Raw genomic sequence first — 19,572 nt, forward strand, 5'->3', positions numbered from 1 at the left:
AATACACGTGTTAGCAAAGACCCGTGGAGATCCGGTTTAGAATTGGTCTTCAGCAACCCATGCTTGTCGTAAGAGGAGACTAACGGGATCGGGTGGTCAGCCTCGCTGACTTGGTCATTGTATCCCAGTTACGTGGATCGATGCCATGATATCAATCACTGGATTCTCTGGTCTTGACTCGATTATTCAAGATACCACCGTCATATAGCTGGAATATTGCTGAGTGCGGCGTTAAACAACAAACAACAAAAAATTGTGTTAGTAGAGTATATGGGGTTTCAAGTAAATCAAGTCACCCCTTTCCCTTTTAGAATAATTATAAAGATATTCACGTGGTCATTCCAACACACCTTTCGGCGAGAATAGAAATGCCGAGGATTAGAAATTACCATGTGCAGTGTTGAGAATAATAACTTCATTAATGTTCCTGCCAGGGTGCACATGCGCAAAGCAATCTTAGAGCTCCGATTAGTGTAACGCCCACACTTTAACACAAACTTACAGTCGCAGAGCCCAAGGTCGCTTCGTGCCAAGGGGACCTAGGAATCAAATTCCCCAATCCTAGATATGATTAAATATACCAACATATTTAGCATTGCCGTCCGTTACCTTCAAACAAACATTGTATTATTTACTTTCAGAAAAACCGATACCCTCGACAACATATGTACACATGAAGTATTACAAGAAATCCACATGGTATATATATAATTCATTTTTGTCGATTGTGCATTTGAGTAGTGGTCGTGGAATGGTTAATAACAATCTACAGATTTCGTTATTATAGTTACTACGTTGAGTATTAGTTCCATAAATACACGCCAAATGTTCAAAAAAATATGAATGCTGACGGCTGAAGTTTAGATCAAATCCCAGTGATTAAAACATCTCGTTTATTACAGAATTATCTCTAATAACGGCTCTGCAATAATCGGGTAGTAATTAACTATGTTTCCCAACTAGCTAAATTGTTATTTGCATTTTAGCGAAAAGCGAAACCTTGTGCGATTGTATAATGATTATGGTTCCTATGTTTGATGGATGCAACCCAAATCAGAAGACAGAGCGGCACTGGGCAGTGGTCGGTCTTCGTCACAACGACGTACTGTTCTGGGCTGGGAAGGGCTTCCAGGTGTGTCTCCCAGGCCTCACGTTCATCTCCGCCCACACCTCACACTCTCCAGCTCGGATGTCAGTGTAGGTGGCACATTTCTGTCAACACAACATCACCAGTTATCTCAAGGAGTGCAGTTACAGCACCCAAGAACATAGTCTGAAGTCTTATTAGTATGCCCCTTTCTCCACCTGGAAAGAACACTGTTTGCAGACCATTGTTGTTTATGATCAATAAATTAATAGTTTTATTGGAATTATGACAACGCTATCCAAACACCAGTCAACTCAAGTATTACTCCAGGGGACCGTTGTTATAGATTCAATGTGTGACTGTTGTTCAATTTTTTTATGGTTATAGCAAATCTTGCGCTGACTATTGGGATTTATATTTGATATCAAGTATGATTTTAGTGTTTCCTCTCCACGTGTCTCTTGAGTTAATATCTAGCATAGCCGGAGGTCCTGTGTTATATGTCACATTTATTACATTATGCTAATATCCAAATCTTCCCTGTAACGTTCCACCAACCGCAGTCCGAAAATGTCACAAAAGGCAACATAAACTATCTCATAAAAATTTGAACGCAACCACGTTGATACTTGAATGTGTGTGGACCAGTTGTGTGTAACGCTGCCTTGTACAGATATGAAGTTATGTCACAGCCTGTCATCTTGACAACATAGATGCAGGGCGTAGTCACTTAAATGTGAAATGTGTGTGTGTGTGTGTGTGTGTGTGTGTTTGTGTGTACAAAATTTGTTATACCAGGTTACTATGGAAACAGTATTTACAAAGCATACTACGTTGTATTGCTATGTGCCACTCCAAGTGATAACCTGTATGGCACATTGATCACTGCGCTAAGCCAAGTCATGGTTATGGGAGGTTATTGTTTAAGACTTATAATTTGCTCTTGCTCAGCCGGGAGGACACGGGACTGTACCTCATTTAAGCATGTCCCCATTTCGTCCTTTCCGCCTTCACAGTCCCTGCCGCCATATTTAGGACTGCAACAATACATTTCTACATGTACATAACTGACAACACACTTCGACAATAGTATTGCTGCATGTACAGCAAGAGCAATCAGAAGATGACAATCCCTCGGACCAGCCACAATAGGAAAAGGTACCACTTCATCCCCTGGTTAATTCATGTACCCAGTTTGGATGAAAAAAAACTTGCACGAACAGCCCCACCCCCACCCTCTGCATGATACGTCGGGCAGGGCATAGATATAATCAGAGAAAATTTCGTTTTAGGTCGTCAGGAAGATGACGATTTTTCAAAGTATGGATGTAACTCAAACTACGTAAGTAAGTAAGTAAGTAAGCGTGTTTGTCAAACGTCGTTTTATCACTGATTGTCGGCGTGAGAGGAAAACCGGAAGTGATGCAGGTCTTGGACGTTAATCATTTTGGTGACAACCTACTAGTGGTACTGATAAATTTTCAGGCGCAACTCTGGTAAGCGAGTTGTGTTGCTTTGGAAAACTTGGCCATCCATGAACCCAATTAAGAAAAGCACATCTAACATAATCTCTATATTACCACATCGGTAATGATGACCTCACCTTGGGTTGTCACATGTCCGACTACGGTACCGGAGTCCCACTCCACACTCCGATGAACACGGTGTCCAGGAAGACCAGTATCCCCACCGACCGTGCACTGGAGACTGGTTGCCCACGTACTCACACCGACCGCTCAAACATTGCTGTAGTCATAGCAGGTATGTTTGTATCACCAATATATGCACTGGTTGCAAGGATATGATGTACACTATGCAGCCTAGGCGTATAATGAAATATATATTCATTTGCAAAAGAATATTTAGGCACATTGGAACATATAGTAATATATATTCTAGGTTCTTTAAATATTAATGGCATTCGTTGATCATATTTTGTTGATCCTTGTTTGTTGTTTAACACCGACTTTAGCAATATTCCAGCTTTTCTAACGTCGGACTGTAAATAAATAATTTTGGTCTAAACAATCCAGTGATTGATGTTACGAGAAACTACACCGTCAGGGTATAATAACAAGAAATCCATCAACTACCAGGTCTGACAACACGAACAATACGTCATCTCTGACGACCAGCAAAAGGTGCTGTGGATCTACTTTCACTGGAATACCAACAAGGCCGTTGAACCTTGGGGTCAACAGAAGTCAAACATTCGACATTATCGACCCGTAATAGGTCCCAAGCACATCATGGTTATGATAAAGAGCTAGCCACGCCACGACGACATAGCTCATTATGGAAACAATCAGTCAATGGTTTTGCAACAAAACATTGCTGAATGTTACACAAAACAACAATCACACACTCACACATTACATAACCAGGATGTACCTTTTCCCTGCCGCAGGGCGTTCCCGGAAGTGGTGGTCCCCTCTTTGTCCGGCACAGATGGGGCCGGCGATAGTCGCCACACCAAAGCATGTTGCAAGAGTCAGAGTAAAACTGCAGAAAACCCACCAGGGATAAGGCAAGTGCCATATCCTCGACATACGGACATATAACAAGCACAAGTCAACAAAAAGAAAGAAAAGGGTAATCACAATAAAGAAACAATTTACCTAATTTCAATAAAGGCATCAATAAAATGCAGATTTAGAAACATTATCTTCAATTTTAAGATACAAACACTGGGTGTAAATAAACGATGCAAACGTTTTTTTATAACAAACAACAAAACAAACACATGGGGGATTGTTTATTGAGGATGTTTGTAATACAATCTCTGCACAATTAGAATGTTTAACAATGTTGAGGAAGGGCGCCATGCAACATTGCAAGAGGGAGCAGAAAAGGGATAAGATAAGAAAAGAGAAAAAGCTTTACACATTAAATACATTCATAATATGAAAGGAAAATCCAGTTTAGTCATAGCGTCGATTCTTAACCTTGCTTTGCATTTACAATGTAAGGGTGTATATTTTTCTTGTTTCAATAGTCATGCAGGGATAAAGCAGAAACAGTGAATGGAACACTTGCACCTCATTCAAAACGTGAGCAACTCGGTGACAAGGGAGAACTGGTAAAGAACATACCGAATTATATTCCTGAAGAAGAAAAGAAGACAGACATTGAGAAATACTGAGAGTACAGAAATACAACAGAGTGTTAGTCACAGCAAATACACACTTAAAATCTGCCACACCTTCAGTAGAACTGCTCTCCAAACATCAGGCTGCACTGCATAGTTAGGGAATAGTTAACACCCTGTTCAGAACCAATCAACTCTCAGTCTTCATCACTTCGCAACCAGAAAGGCAAAGACATTTCATTTATACATAGCGTAATGGTAGACGCGCTGTTGTGCGACATCCGCATTCGCATGAGGTGATGACTCATGTATTTAATTTGATATTCATATTCTTAATCTAAACAATGAATAATTATGAATTTTAACGTACATGTTAACGTATTGTCGCCTTACATTTTCAGGTCAACGTAAGGAACAAATTAAATATTTTTCCTTTCAACATACACAAAGATATTCCATGCAGGATCTCTTGGTTGAAGCTCAATACTGTATGATTTGCGTACCTGGCTAAAATGATGAAGACAGAGATTGATCAACCACCTCGCGTTAATATTTTGCCTCCGATAAGTAGTATCAAAGAGGCAAAGCTTTGTTTACCAGAATATTGACTAGTACCGGAGAAGCCACAAACAATGCTCTCTTATGCAGTCCAAGGTGACCCATATTGCAAAGACAATATGCACATGCTCAGTATGTTAGAGAAAAAGACGTTCAGAATCGTTAGAGTTTACCTTATTCATTTCAGTGACCGTTATTACAGATTGGCAAATCATACAGATGGTTCGACTTCGTCGATTGGATGTCGAGAGCAAACACTTTTTTTGCTTCCAAAGTTTGGGTTGATAATCAAATTGAACTTGACAAGCACCAATTACACTTAATAAAAGGCTGAGACTTTGCAAGTTTGTACATGACCTTAACGTTATCGCGATATGGGCGCAACATCAACACTGAAGGCAAGCGTTCTTTGGGACAGAGACTGACAAACAAGTCCAAATGGTAAAGGTTCATGTTATTGTCGCACAATCAGACACACAACAGGGGTCATTCACAGAGGGACATGATCTTAGAAGTATAACAAGGGTCACAAGAAGTGTTATAACTCACTCCGATGAACGCCAAGTGTTTTACTTACAGCTCGACAAATTGAAAACTGTTCTCCGAACTCCAGTATGCACTGTTCATTTAGCGACCAGTTCTTTCCTATTGTTGCAGGTATTTCTGGCAGACCTCCCAGTTCATAGGGATCATCATTTAGGCAGTAAAGAGAGCTGACAGAAAAAGCATAAGTAGATAGCATCATCAGCATCTAGTTAGGCAGGGGTAGATTAATGAATTCTCTTATAACCATGCCAGATTGATTTACGTTAGTGAAAATAGGTGTCTCCAAGCATGTACCGTTCATCTGTTCATTTACAAACGGATGTTGTAGATAGTTGACTTGCTACTGCTGATCTTAAATACATACGAGTGTTTTGAAGTCCTTATGACACATTCTTTGGGATCTTCTAGTACAGATTAGTTTTATTGTTGATCATATATGTATATTGTTATTCCCGTCATTTTACCAATAAATGAAACGCAAATAATCTCAATTTTGAAATGAGCGTCAAAATAATATACTGACACATACATAATCAACGTAAGTTAATTATTTTAACTCAAAACAATGCTGAGCTGTGGTGATTGGTGTAGTAATATCCACTGTCACTTGGTCAGTTGTGACTTGTCTTAATGCTTACTTAACCACCGACTTCATCCTCTCTTGGCTGCAGATTGACCACCAATAGTGGTTCAGCTTGGACTCCACAAGAGTCGCCATTATGGCTGTTCGGTACTCGCGCCCATGGCAACGGTTGCCATGGCCATCGTGGAATAAACCGAATCTAGAAGTAGTTGCAATGAAGTCATTTCACATCGAAACATGTTAGTCTTAGATCATAAGTACATGGTAATATATGGTTTATAGTTTGGTATTTCAGTGTCTAAATCATAACGAATTTAACTTAAAATCATCAGATAACATACAAAATGTATATAAAGTGTGTTTAGCCATTCATCGATAAAACATGATATCCTATTATGAAAATACCTAAACGTCGCAAGCTTCAAATTCCACAATAAACAGTCATATCTTCACTTAAAGGAGTATAGAAATTCTGAATACTGATGAAATATTTTATCAAGAAGTAGCTCATGCATGAATCGTAAATATCTCTACTCACACGTGTGCCATCTCATGAGCTATAATAAATGCCGAGGTAAATCCTTCATCCTTTATAGCAGCACAACTTCGTATTGGATTACACAGGCCGGTAATAGGAGCGTAACCTGAAACAGGAGTAAAACATCATCGTCATTGAGATAACGCCATACCGGTTTTAGCAATAAGCATATTGATTATATTTACAGACATTCCTTGATCTAAACCTGATTAAATAACTATGAATATCATGTATAAAACATGAGCAGATAATACAGAGGGCCCACAAAATTTTTGTAAGCATCCGTGAAAAAAACCGTCACGGTTATCTTACGGTGGAACCTCTTATTTTGGAATTCTGACTTCTGGTTCGTGTAAACCCAGATGTTCTTCATGATCAACTACATAGATCGATTACACACCGAAACATATGTCCCAATAGAATGATCTATAACTTTTATCTAAAGATGAAAATAAAAGAAACACTAAACTATTTAATCCAAGGGTTGTATTATTGAATAAATAATAAAAATTAATTTGTCAGGAAATAAAAACGTTGGATTGGGTCTGAAAAGTGAGCTTATTACGCTGATCTTTTGCGATAGAACCCTTGAGATGTTTATGCTGAGCTATTGAAGCTGAACCCGCGGGAGATGTTTATGATGAGCTATTAAAGCTGAACACGTGCAAGATGCATATGCTGAGCTATTTAAGCTGAACACGTGGAAGATGCATATGCTGAGCTATTTAAGCTGAACACGTGAGAGATGCTGAACACGCAGGAGATGCTTATGCTGAGCTACTGAAGTTTAACACGTGGAAGATGTTAATGCCTAGCTTTTGAATCTGAACCAATATAGAGATGGGTGATTTCGAGTCAAAGGCCAGTAAAATGATTACATCAAGCTACAAAAATGAACAAGTGAGTCGACTGCGTGTTCCTGAACAGTTACATATCTGTCAGTTCAGTTTGGAGTTTACCTGCAGCTTACACTCTTGTTACTTACATTAAGAGTACGCAACTCAAGCTCTAAGAACATAGGCACGTCAAAGGATGAGAAGTTTATTTAAGAGTGTTTTCCTTCCTCTACAAAACCAAACATTAGCATCTGTCCGTCATTATTTCATGCATGTACGCAGAGCGCACCTCAATATGTTGTGGCTGGAGATACCATTGTCGATGTGAACCAGTACATGTGAAACCATGCACAACTAGGTCTGAAATCTACTTGTTTTGACGATGCATGATGAACGTAATGTACGTATAAACATAACGTGTAAATGGCAGCAACTATACTTACATTTGGTAGACTCTAAACAAACCTCGATATCGGTGACACATAAGCTGACTTTTTTTTGTATCGGTCATATAATTCTTTAGTGGTATTTAACACTTGGATATGATGCAACGGGTTTTCAGTGTTAATTGCCAAGTAACATTCTGCAATACATTTGGTTAATATTTTGGGAAAGGTGAACCGAGAAATCTAACAGATTACTGATGATTCTATGATGTTATGTAACAAACTACTTGTTCGGCCAGGTTACTGCTTGTTTTCCTTGGCTTTATTGCAACATTAATTAAGTATTATTTGTTTTGTTTTTTAACCGACATTCCAGTGATTTGTAATATGAGCATAGATCTACGCTATTAGGATACGGTGACATGCTACAGCCAAGTCAGCGAGTCTACCATCAATCCCGTTCGTCGCCTCTTACGACAAGCAGGGGCGGTCGGGTAGCCTGGTGGTTAAAGCGTTCGCTCGTCACGCTGAAGACCCGGGTTCGATTCCCGACATGGGTACAATGTGTGAAGCCCATTTCTGGTGTTCCCCTGCCGTGATATTGCTGGAATATTGCTAAAAGCGGCGTAAAACCATACTCACTCACTTACGACAAGCATGGGTTGCTGAAGACCCAATTCTAACCCAAATCTTCAAGGGGGTATAATCATTTACAATTATTAATACATACCGCATAATTCCAAATAAACGTGTTAACGTTTGCACATCAGATAGTATACAGTATTTAGTGGTATGAGGAAACTTCAAAGCAGTATGTTTTAATTTATTGCAGCCATTATTAATTTAAAAACATTAGAATTCGAATTTCTTCAGTGAAGTTATGAACACATGTGACCTCATATGCAAAAGTACTTCATTGTAAACACAGATTTCACAGATACCTTTTCAACATTTGAAATCAATATACATGACAGGCAATCAAACACGTGCCCTCATGGGGATTCCGATTTAGAATAGGTACCCAGCAACCTGTGCTGGTCGTCAGAGAAGACCAAATGGATCGGGTGGTCAGGCTCGGTAACTTGGTTGATAGCGTGTCATCGTACCCTGATGAGTGAATCATCGCTCACAATATCGATTACATGAATGCCTGATAAAGACTCGATTACGTACAGGCCGTCGTCATCTAGCAGGAACATTTCTGAGTGCAGCGTTAAACAAACAACTAAACAAACGGGCAGGTCAGAATAACCTGACACAAGATTTCCACCTGATGATAAAAGTATTGCATTAATTACCTCTGAGACAGAAAGGTCTGCGCGTGCAATGTACATATTTGGCTGGGTCTCATCTGGGTCTTCCGACAAGTTACCATCCATTTAAAAGGAAATTAACAAGAGGAGAAGCTATTTTACATCTCAAGCTTACAGAAAAAATACTCGAAAAATATTTCTTAAATGTAATTCGATATCAAAGTTTTTACATCCGGACACTTCAGTGGTATAATAATGCTCCATCAGAAAAAGTCATATTGACACACAAAATGCGTGGCAGAAGGGAAATAAAATTTACTTACAAACTAAACCTGTACATGATATATGTTAGATTAACAGTAAAGAGATATGTATATGTAAGAGAATGATATAAATGCCCGGAGAGAAATTATTAACTGTGTCCCTACTATCCACTGATGCGGTGTACATTCACAAATGCACACATTGAGTCAGACAGTGAATGGTGTCGGCAACAGTACAACTGCATTGCGACTGTCTGTAATTGAGTGTGCGTATAAGCCCAGTGGATGCAGGTATTAAACCTTTATCGCTTTGGTTCGTTCAACGACCCCCTTGATCCTGACAACCCAAGGATCAGATCCTGGTACAGCCTGGGACCGCAACTCTGAATTACACCGGCTTAGACAACTGGGCCATTATGTAATCAAGTATGGACCAGAGAAACCAAATTGGAGATCGACACTGGTAACACCGATCTCCGTCATTAGTCCCAGGATGTCTCTAAATACCATCACATTCAGCATCAATTGTGACCATCTGACCACCTGGCTCTAATGAAATGAATGAGATACTGGTTACCTACCCTTCCTCAGAACCACCAAGGATGCACACAAACCTAACAAGCCAAAGACCCAATATGGGGACAATGGACGCCTGACATTCGCGGTGTTCTCCGACATTACATAAGCTGCCAATAATGCTAAAAGCGGCGTAAAATCATATACATTTCACACACACAAACCGAACAGATAAAATATTGCTGATCTGGGCAAAACAAATCTACAAACTGGTTTAGGCATAACAACGTTTCTGCTTTCTTACTTGACACCTCACAAGATTTTATCTTTAATACGTCAACAGTTCCGTTTGTGTATATAGACGTTTGAAATAACTATGTTTTGCTGTAATAAGCCAACTTACATCAGTGAGTCAATAATGTGTGTTCTTGCAAGTGACGGGTTTGTTCTTGTAAGTGGCTTCCGTGTCATCATTATGATTTCAAATGAGGATAACAACCCCTTTTAAGAACTACTAAGCTACTTTACGATCATACAATGATCATGTGTACCTACTGGTCCCCATGCTTACCGAAACGTATGATATAAGACGCAGTCACACGTACGTGCCTGATGATCAAGACACACGGCTCAGGATCTAGAGACACGTTCGTGTACCTCAATGTGGAAGTGTGGAGGAGAAAAGTCCGTGTTTAGATAAATTCTAGCTTTTGTTATTCTGTCAGCTGAGAAAACTGTCAGGAGGGTTAATACCTTTTGGGGACATCAGCAGAACACGAATTCATGATGTGTTTCATCTGACAATTAACTTTTCAGGTAAAAATCAATGCTATATTTTTGTGTAAGAAAAATATTAATTACAACACGATGATGTTAAGAGAGTCAATCATGACTTCACGCATTCGGCTAAACCAGCAGTACACTATAAATGAGCATGGTGTTCCCTACCGTAACACGGAACAGTTTCATGCCGCATCTTTGTCTCGCAACATGTAACCTACGGATGCCAGATCATCTCAAACATCACAAATGATACACCATCTGAATGTTAGTCATCTGAATGCTGCGACACTATAACCGACTCTGTCGCCTATGATTATACCACTATGTGTCATCCGAGGCGGGCACCTGCTGTGTCGGTATTTATGATGACGGTCCATCTAGTGACCCACCGGGATGCCAATGATACAGCGTTCGGAATAGTGATGCTCTTTCAGTATTCTGTGTGATAAAAGTATGTCTCACGTGCTGTTTATGATTACCTTACTTTTTCTGTACCTAGACTGACGGAATGTGATCCTACTTTATATTTTGTTTGATATCATGGTGAGAAAATGATCAACAATGTGTTCACAATGTGGCACGGGCACATCTATCTTTTAACAATACCAAAAGTCCACAATGTCCACAATCATATAGGTGTATTTCACAACAAACGCCTATAGCTTACCAAAAAGGCATCAAGCACACAAGTACATCAGAAAACATTGCAGTAACGAAAATACCCTTCTTAGACAAAGACGCTAATTGGTAATCATACATTATTCCTTTACAAACAAGGGCAGGAGAATTCAGGTGAAGTCAAGCAGGGAACGTCAAAATATGTCCATGTGATACCCTTTCCCCTGTACGACATATCGGGCTGATGTGAAACGACCAGTGGTCCTGAAATATTTAATTCCAAATTATCCCCTTATTTCATTGCTCAGTGCATTCGCACCATGAAAGATTCTGCCTCAGAGCAAATCGCTGATGTAGGTATGGCAAAGGTGGCCTCGGGTTGTCTAAGTAAGTGCCCTGGATAAGATTTCAAAAGGCCTTGACAGGATTTATAACCTTCAGTGGACGACAAATTGGTAAATTAATCACAAATACTTTAGCGTCAAAAGTACATTCGTACTGACATTGCTGACTAAGTCGGTTAGATGCGAGTCATCGTCATGTGGAGAACTTTATCTTTGTTATGTACTAATCTTAATTTAAGAGATTCTTTGATGGACGTTATTTACTTTTACAAACTACGACGCAAAAGAAAATATACACTTGAAAATTGGATTTGACCCCAACATGAACATCTTATTAAGAAATACACTAGGCTTAAAACAGTCGACTTAAAACTGCAAACTTAAATCCAAAACTTAACTGTGATAGCTGTGTCAAATACATCACCATCGTATTACCACGTCTTGTCGGTTTCATCTTAGCCACCATCTAACATGGAAGATGTTCTTTTGCCCGGCAATTTAGTCCGCACGTTGATTTAACTGCTCCCAAAACATTTAAATAAAGAGTGAATATTTTTCCATATATAAGCCCCTTTGCGTAATCCAAAGGAATGTCATGTTATATTCTTACAGGTTGTTCAACAATAACATCAGACACAGAATTTACATGAACCCCCATGACGTTGCAATTAATTTTACATAATGCAGTTTGGACAACCATACCTCCTGCTGAAAACTCGTTTCACCTGAGATTCGTTCCTTTGTTATCCGAGAAAGCTGAAACCCGCTGTTATAATAAGGACAGAAGGATCATCATCGTTTAATAAATATTTCAAGAATAAAGCCTCAGACGTGTAGCCATCTCGTCAAAGTCTTGGTTGGATTATCACCAAGTATGCAATATCCCATTATGTCCTTTTTGAATACCGCAAAATACAGATGTGTCAAATATGCTAATAGAGTTAGGCTTAAGTTAGGAGTTTTTAATTTCTTTGACCCAGTGCCAGTAAATCAGTTGCTGAACTGCATTTGATTGTAGTCAGCTAACTCTGAGTACATGAGTAAAGGACGAGATACGTAAATGACAGAGAAAGCATATATTTTTATCTGCAAATACGAAGTATGACTCTGGTCCTTTTTGGTCCCAGGCAAACTTTGAAATTATGTCAGGAAATTAAGATCGGAAATGTAATGTTCAGATGACTGACAACTAGTCTTTCGTTCTATCCTTGCACTGGTCGGACATACTCACGTGAAAAGTAAACTATAATCAGTGGAAGCTGTTTGTATTGGAAGTAGGTGACCCAAAAGGATGTTTTTACACATGTCCAAGTGTCTGTCAATTGCATAGATAATTATGCCCGTGTTAACATATAACAAAAACTCCTCCTGAAATCTTCTTAAATCAAACTGACAAACTGCATCCGTTTCTCCACATTTTATATGGTTTAATATTCTCAGTCATATTCATGAACCTAGATGATAATTTCATATCCATTTTAAAATGTTCTTATATATGTTTTACACGACATGTTAGGGAGGCAGCTGGTACATTGTACATTAAATAATACACCCAACGGTAAATATTCATATTAATTGCTGAGGGTTCTTTAAACGTTACACATATTTCCAAGATCTATAAAATTTTCGGCCAACACCTCGCGTCACCAGCTCTCGGCCAACATCTGTACCTACCTGCTGGGCCGATGTCTTCTCTGGTCAGTAAGACTGCAATGTCGTGGGTCTGAGGATCTGAAGGTTTATGCAGGTACATTGCCCACTCACAGAAATTCCGGACCGTTTGATAAGCATTCCGTGTAACTGTCACTCTATCGGCCTGGGGGAAAATGAATAGTTGCAGTTAATAACCAGTTAATATCCATTTGTAATACACAACATTACAAAGTACTCATGACTTGTTTAGCCGGAAAGTTATTAATCCGACCTATAGTAAACTACGGTTATAACGAACTCAAAGAGACCACTAAATTTTAGTTCGTTATAACCGTACATGTAGTTCGTTATAAGCATATATACAGCATAACTACAGCACATAGTCGGAACCAAAAAAGTAAGTTCGCTATATCCGTCAGTTCGTTATAAGCGTGTTCGTTATAACCGTAGTTTACAGTATTTCACAGTCATCATTCAGATTAAGGGGGTTTCACTATATTACGCGCTTTGACTTGGGCTAGAAGAGGTACACACACACACACACACACACTAACACTAACACTAACACACACACTAACACTAACACTAACACAGACACAAACCTACAAACCACACTCAAAACACACACTCACAGAAAGAGGCGCACACACACACAGACACACACTCAAGAGAGGCACACAATCACACACACATACATACCAAAAACACACACGATGAATATTCATAGATCTAGACGTCCTAGCGCATACGTTTTAAGGAATATGACCCATAGATGTATAATACAAAATCCATACAAGTGTCTACATGCATACAGAATGGTAGGATTAGAGTGTATAGGGCCCGTAAAAAATATAAAGCTGATAGATATTTTCCATAAATAATCAATTGCACTGCTGCGTTATGCTATATGACTGAGCCTTACTTTTTATTCGAGGCGATAAGGTTCACTAGACGAGGCTACGCACAAATATATGCCAGTGCAGGTTTTGTGCAAACTAATTTAAAGCTAAATTGAATATGTTGTACACATGCCTAAAAAGCTACCTTGTTATCTGGTAAAAGGACCGAAAAGGGTCATTCTATTCAAAATATCGCGGTGCAATTTACTCCATGCTTGAAAGCGTGTCAGTAATAGTTGATTTCCATAACTTTAATTTGCCTTGCCAAAGATGGAAATACATAATGATGAGACTAATCATATAGTGAGATAGGCAAATTACCATGGTATATATATATAGTTACCATGATTGGCGTTACACGTTAAGACGGACAACTGTAGTTGGAAAGGCTATCTCGTTATGTGACAAATGATAGCTTAAAGACCTAATTAGCGAGATAGCGTCTAGTCGTGATATGATGACTTACACTTACAAGTGTGTCTGTTACAGCAGGTCAACAAGTCTAATTCAATTTCGAGTCACTGACACATAAATCTTTTTATACATGTAGTTTCAGCATAAGTCTGAATGAAGAATTCACTGCTAAAAACGGGTAATAGAAAGCATAGCAAACCAATTGTGGCTCGAATTATCATCATCATTATTTCTTATCTCTTTGTATCTTGTCCAAATGGTTTGGGCATAACATATGTATCGAAACTTATAAGTGTTTCTTTATATTATTTTGAACAAAATAACAAACCAAATTTGCCCGATGGTACAATTATTAGAAAATAACTCTTGTTTTTGGCTGGCGTGATTGTCTCGGGCTAATTGAACAAACATATTTGAATACATTGGGGCCGTTACAGGATAAACTATATACGCTTCAACTTATACACTACTAAATAACACATAAATGTATGTATCTTGACCTAAGACGAATCTGTTAATTTTCTTATAGCGTTACACAATATGACTCCTTAACACTGTGTTAGCACACTTGCAGTGAACTGCAAATTAACAGTGAAGTACACAAGTATGTACATAAAATCTTGGATAAGAATGTTTTTGCGTTATGTGCTGAGTAGTGTCGACAAACCACATGTGACTGGCATTACACTCAATTACAGTGCAATGACGAGACAAGTAACCTAAGCCAAACTCGGACATAAAAACACAAAGTGTCAACAGCCTAGGACATGTCCAGAGTTTTACCAAACATAGCTTGAAGGCGTGTAGCTGCATAACGTGTGCAGGGCCAAATCCGCCCATGCAGTGGTATTCTTGCCAATTGATCATGTTATATCTGTAATTTGATTAGTCACATTTTCTATTATCTTACGTTACACATTGCGAGACTGGTACAGTCAGTTCTGCAGTAAACTAATACTTTGGTACATTGACCAGTACTTCATTATAGTCATGTGTGTGAGTGAATGACGTTTCACTTAACGTCAGCATTATCAATGTAACGTTGTATGGTGTACCTGCACGTCCAGAGTTGGCGTCAAGTGCCATAAATACTTAACTACGCCGAAAGTGGATGATGCCAAAGTAACATTCTCAGTTTGGCTTCAACTGTTTACAAATGAAGGCAGAGGTGCAGCACAATACATTAAAGGCCACTCGCTTATCAAACCGAAACCTATTCAATTCACCATTCTTGGTGTCCCCGGCATGGAAGTAGTTAAATACACACGCGGAGTGATACCTCATTCACTCTGTCGTTGCGGTCAACCAAATCATGTCATGTAAAGTGTACCTCAAGCTGTTGTGTGAGTGAGTGAAACCCACGAGCACGGGTATGGTGCTGACAAACCTAGAAACAATCGGGACGAATCGGGATTCGAACCCACAGTCATATGTTTCTTGAGGGACCCAAGGCGAATTGTGGCGCCTCAGACAACTGGGCTGTTATGAACGACTTTTATGTTCGCGAACTGCAAAAAACAGGACATTGAATCGCACAATAGAGTCTGCTTTTCGTAGAGATTTCTTACTGTAAAGGCAAGTGTTTTGCCACTTTCATTTAGTTGGTGCCGACTTTTTTAGACACGACGATGATATTAGAATGATTATGAAGTTGTCATCAGGAAGAAATAGTTCGAAGAAAATATCAAGGATAATGATAAAAACATGGATCATCCATCACTTACTGTTCTGTCATTGAGTAAGTTCAACCTAACTAGAGACACGCGTATATCCACATCGAGACTGGAATGTTGATAGATTGAGTTTACCTGCAAGTGAAAGAGGACATGCTTAATTGTAAATAGCAGACAATTTGTCAATGTTCAGATATTATAATTTGATCATTATTGGTCAGTTTAGAATCTTAACCATGGTGTGAAATATTATTTTCAACTGTAGTGTTTTCATTTTTTAGTTTACATTTTCTTATGTCTTACGTTGTACATGTATTGTACTCAAGATGTCATTTTGAATTAACACATCTTAAAGGGAATCATTTAATTCAATTACATAAGACAAAGTATAACCCCGCACATGTATGTTTCACAAATCAACAGTGAACTGTCTTGGGACGATGTTAAAAACGTAGATCCCTGTATATATGAATATTAAATATATGTCCTTATGGATGTACAAATGTATATTGTCAACAAAATATTGTACCTATAACCACGTTCCAGAACCAAAGGGAACGCACTGTCTGGCTCCAAAAGAGAATGAATAAAGCAACTCACTATATTCATTAAAGTCATGATATAGGCCTTGACCTTCGTCCTTCCTACGACTTGGACGGTAGATGGCGCCACTGCCATAAAGACTTCCAGGTACTTCGGCCTCCGCCTCGCCGCTCTTCTCTTCCTCCAGTGGGCGTCCATCTGACCGTCATCAGAATCTGAAACACATTTTCTGTTTGTCATATATCTTTTGTATTCATATATCTAGACACATCAGAGCTATCGCATACGTATTGGGTACAGGTTGCCGGTATATACCATGCTGATTATAAAATACCTTTGTTTATCTTCGTCAGTCCGATCAGAACCACGAATAAAGTCAATCTAATTGACATTTATATGTACAAACGTTATTTCGGGTTTTTTTTCTAGATCTCCTCGAACATGAATCGAGGAAATTGGAGATTCACACATAATAATATTATCAACATGTTAACTTGATTGTGTCCGACTTCAGACTAGTGCGTGAGTTGCGTTTAACACCGCTTTTAACAGTATTCCAGTTATATCACGACGTGTCGGCTTAATGTGGGAGGAAAGCCCGAAGTGATGCAGGTGTCAGACGTTTACCACTTCGGTGAAACCCACGAGCACGGGTATGGTGCTGACAAACCTAGAAATATAATCGGGGTAAACCGGGATTCGAACCCACAACCATAGGTTTCTGGCGTGCACAAGGGATGCAACTCTGCACAGCGAATAGCAGCGCCTTAGACGACTGGGCCACCCGTGCCCCCGACTTCAGACTAATACACATTAAATCAGTTTGTTAATGATCATGCGTAAATTCTTCAGGATAACTGAAACTGTTATCCTTATCGGTTAATGACAGGGGCTGCAAATACATTAGTCTTTAAAATAGAGTACGTGTATAAATTATTGCATTTCCTTCGGATAGAACTTATCATAACTGGCAACAGAACATTTGCATTACATGTATGATTATGGAAAGTTTTTTTTCGCAATATAAATGTTAGCGAAATAAAAAAACGAGTCACATGTCATGTTTATCCTTTTCATTAATATATTTTAATAAATCAATATTTGCGTTTCATTAAGTGTTTCATAACAACATGTAGTGTGTCGTACAGAGACACTGTCAATCAGTTGTCCGCGAGTTTCCATATCATTCATTAGTACCAAAGTACTGCCTGAAAGGCCTCCCATCTGAATAACTGACTGACTGACTGAGTATGGTTTAACGTCGCTTTATATTCAATATCACGCAATATCACGGCGGGGGACACCAGAAATGGGCTTCACACATTGTACCCATGTCGGGAATCGAACCCGGGTCTTCGGCGTGACGAGCGAACGCTTCAACCGCTAGGCTACCCGACCGCCCCCCATCTGAATAACGAAACCCAACCGTGTTTACAAGGTAAAATACCACATCTTTCCATTACTGGGTATATAATTAACACATTTACAGTCAACGTCAAACTAAAGATTTCGAAAACTGAAAACAATATACATTCCGTTGAGATGGATATTTGTTGTGATCGAGACTGTCCTTCCTAATCAGGCGTACCTCCACATAATTAGACACATCACCCAAAAAAGTATATCTTTAACACTTGTTTTCAAAACATATCTATCTCGTCTACTTCAAGGAAATTTGAGTATTGGCTAAACATCGTATGGGTGATAGTGTTATTGGAAGTGAACCACTTATGAACAACCTTGAGGGTCCTTTGATAACACCGTGGTGTACAATCCGTCAGTGTCTGACACCAGGCTTTACATACGACCTGTATTATAGATACACCGAAGGTTCTCATTATGGTAATTAACTTGGAACTTCATCTAACTACACAAGAAGAGCCACCACTACGCCGGTCTACATTAAGGTATCCTACAAAAGAAGCATCTTACAACGCCACATCCTGATCTCGTTATCCTCGGTGAGGCTCTAAAGCCAAGATGATTCGCAAGATTAGGTTCAGTGTACCATGGGGTACATTTACAGTTGATAATCCCCTCTCAGCTTTGTATCATGACCGGGACCTATATGTTATGTCGAATCAGATTTTGGGGGATCTATGTGTCCTCAATTCAAATAGCTATACCAATTGGGCATCGGTCATGGTCATCTAAGACCTGCGTGGCGCTTAGAGACGCTTTTACACTGTGACTCAACCATAAACGACACTCATAAGGAAGTACTACACACTTTGAAAACGCATATTCGAATTTTTGTAATATTTCACAAAAATGGCAACAAACCTTTTATTACGTTGTTCCAAGAATCTCACTTACCTTTAGGTGCCCATTGGTGAGTACCACTGGCCGGCTCCCTATCTTCACACGTGTAAACCACGTGAGCCTGCATGGAGGAGTCACTCTGAGGGTTTGCTGCTGGTTCGATAAACAGGATCTCCTCGTCCGTCTGTATGTAACCAGCCTGCAGGAATAAGATAGTTTGTTGTGAAAAGGTGGTCGTATTGACATGATACTACCATTCAACACACAAGTGAGGTGAGGCAAAACGGGTTTAAACGGCGCGTTCAAGATTACTGAGTGGTGTGTGTGTGTGTGTGTGTGTGTGTGTGTGTGTGTGTGTGTGTGTGTGTGTGTGTGTGTGTGTGTGTGTGTGTGTGTGTGTGTGTGTGTGTGTGTGTGTGTGTGTGTGTGTGTGTGTATGTGTGTGGGTGTGGGTGTGGGTGTGACTAATGCCGGCCCACCGAGATACCATATCGCAGTTTAACATGAATAGCTCACTCAGTTTGCGGACTCCAAGGCGACCAGTGCTTGTTTAATCCTCTTAAAGCCGAGTGCCAAGGCGGGAAACAAACAGTTCAATCTTTTAACGTATTTATAAAAGAGGCGGCGGGGGATCGAACTCCGGACCGTCCGCTCTCCTGACGGACGCTATCCACTATCAACTTGACCACGGAGGAAAGCGAGGACAAAACGAAATAAGTAATGGTAATA

At 39.5% G+C, this 19,572-nt stretch overlaps 1 protein-coding gene across 2 annotated transcripts in view; it reads right to left on the reverse strand.

Annotated features, from left to right (window-relative positions):
* LOC139469609 (A disintegrin and metalloproteinase with thrombospondin motifs 3-like) overlaps positions 1 to 19,572 on the reverse strand; it is a 48,528-nt gene that overhangs the window by 9,471 nt on the left and 19,485 nt on the right. Inside the window, exons 4-15 of one of the 2 annotated variants that reach the window (XM_071251822.1) lie at positions 18,898 to 19,042; positions 16,639 to 16,796; positions 16,090 to 16,173; positions 13,074 to 13,215; positions 6,401 to 6,506; positions 5,918 to 6,061; positions 5,311 to 5,446; positions 4,180 to 4,191; positions 3,479 to 3,589; positions 2,691 to 2,833; positions 2,061 to 2,124; positions 1,107 to 1,212 (exon numbers count right to left, since the gene is read on the reverse strand). In XM_071251822.1, the coding sequence (XP_071107923.1) occupies positions 1,107 to 1,212; positions 2,061 to 2,124; positions 2,691 to 2,833; positions 3,479 to 3,589; positions 4,180 to 4,191; positions 5,311 to 5,446; positions 5,918 to 6,061; positions 6,401 to 6,506; positions 13,074 to 13,215; positions 16,090 to 16,173; positions 16,639 to 16,796; positions 18,898 to 19,042 (1,351 nt within the window). The remainder of the gene's footprint in view (positions 1 to 1,106; positions 1,213 to 2,060; positions 2,125 to 2,690; positions 2,834 to 3,478; positions 3,590 to 4,179; positions 4,192 to 5,310; positions 5,447 to 5,917; positions 6,062 to 6,400; positions 6,507 to 13,073; positions 13,216 to 16,089; positions 16,174 to 16,638; positions 16,797 to 18,897; positions 19,043 to 19,572) is intronic. The other variant, XM_071251823.1, reaches the window with a different exon arrangement.

The sequence above is a fragment of the Haliotis cracherodii genome, unplaced genomic scaffold (assembly GCF_022045235.1).
Source record: "Haliotis cracherodii isolate W230 unplaced genomic scaffold, xgHalCrac1.p SCAF_2, whole genome shotgun sequence".
In the NCBI taxonomy this organism is placed as follows: Eukaryota; Metazoa; Mollusca; class Gastropoda; order Lepetellida; family Haliotidae; genus Haliotis; species Haliotis cracherodii.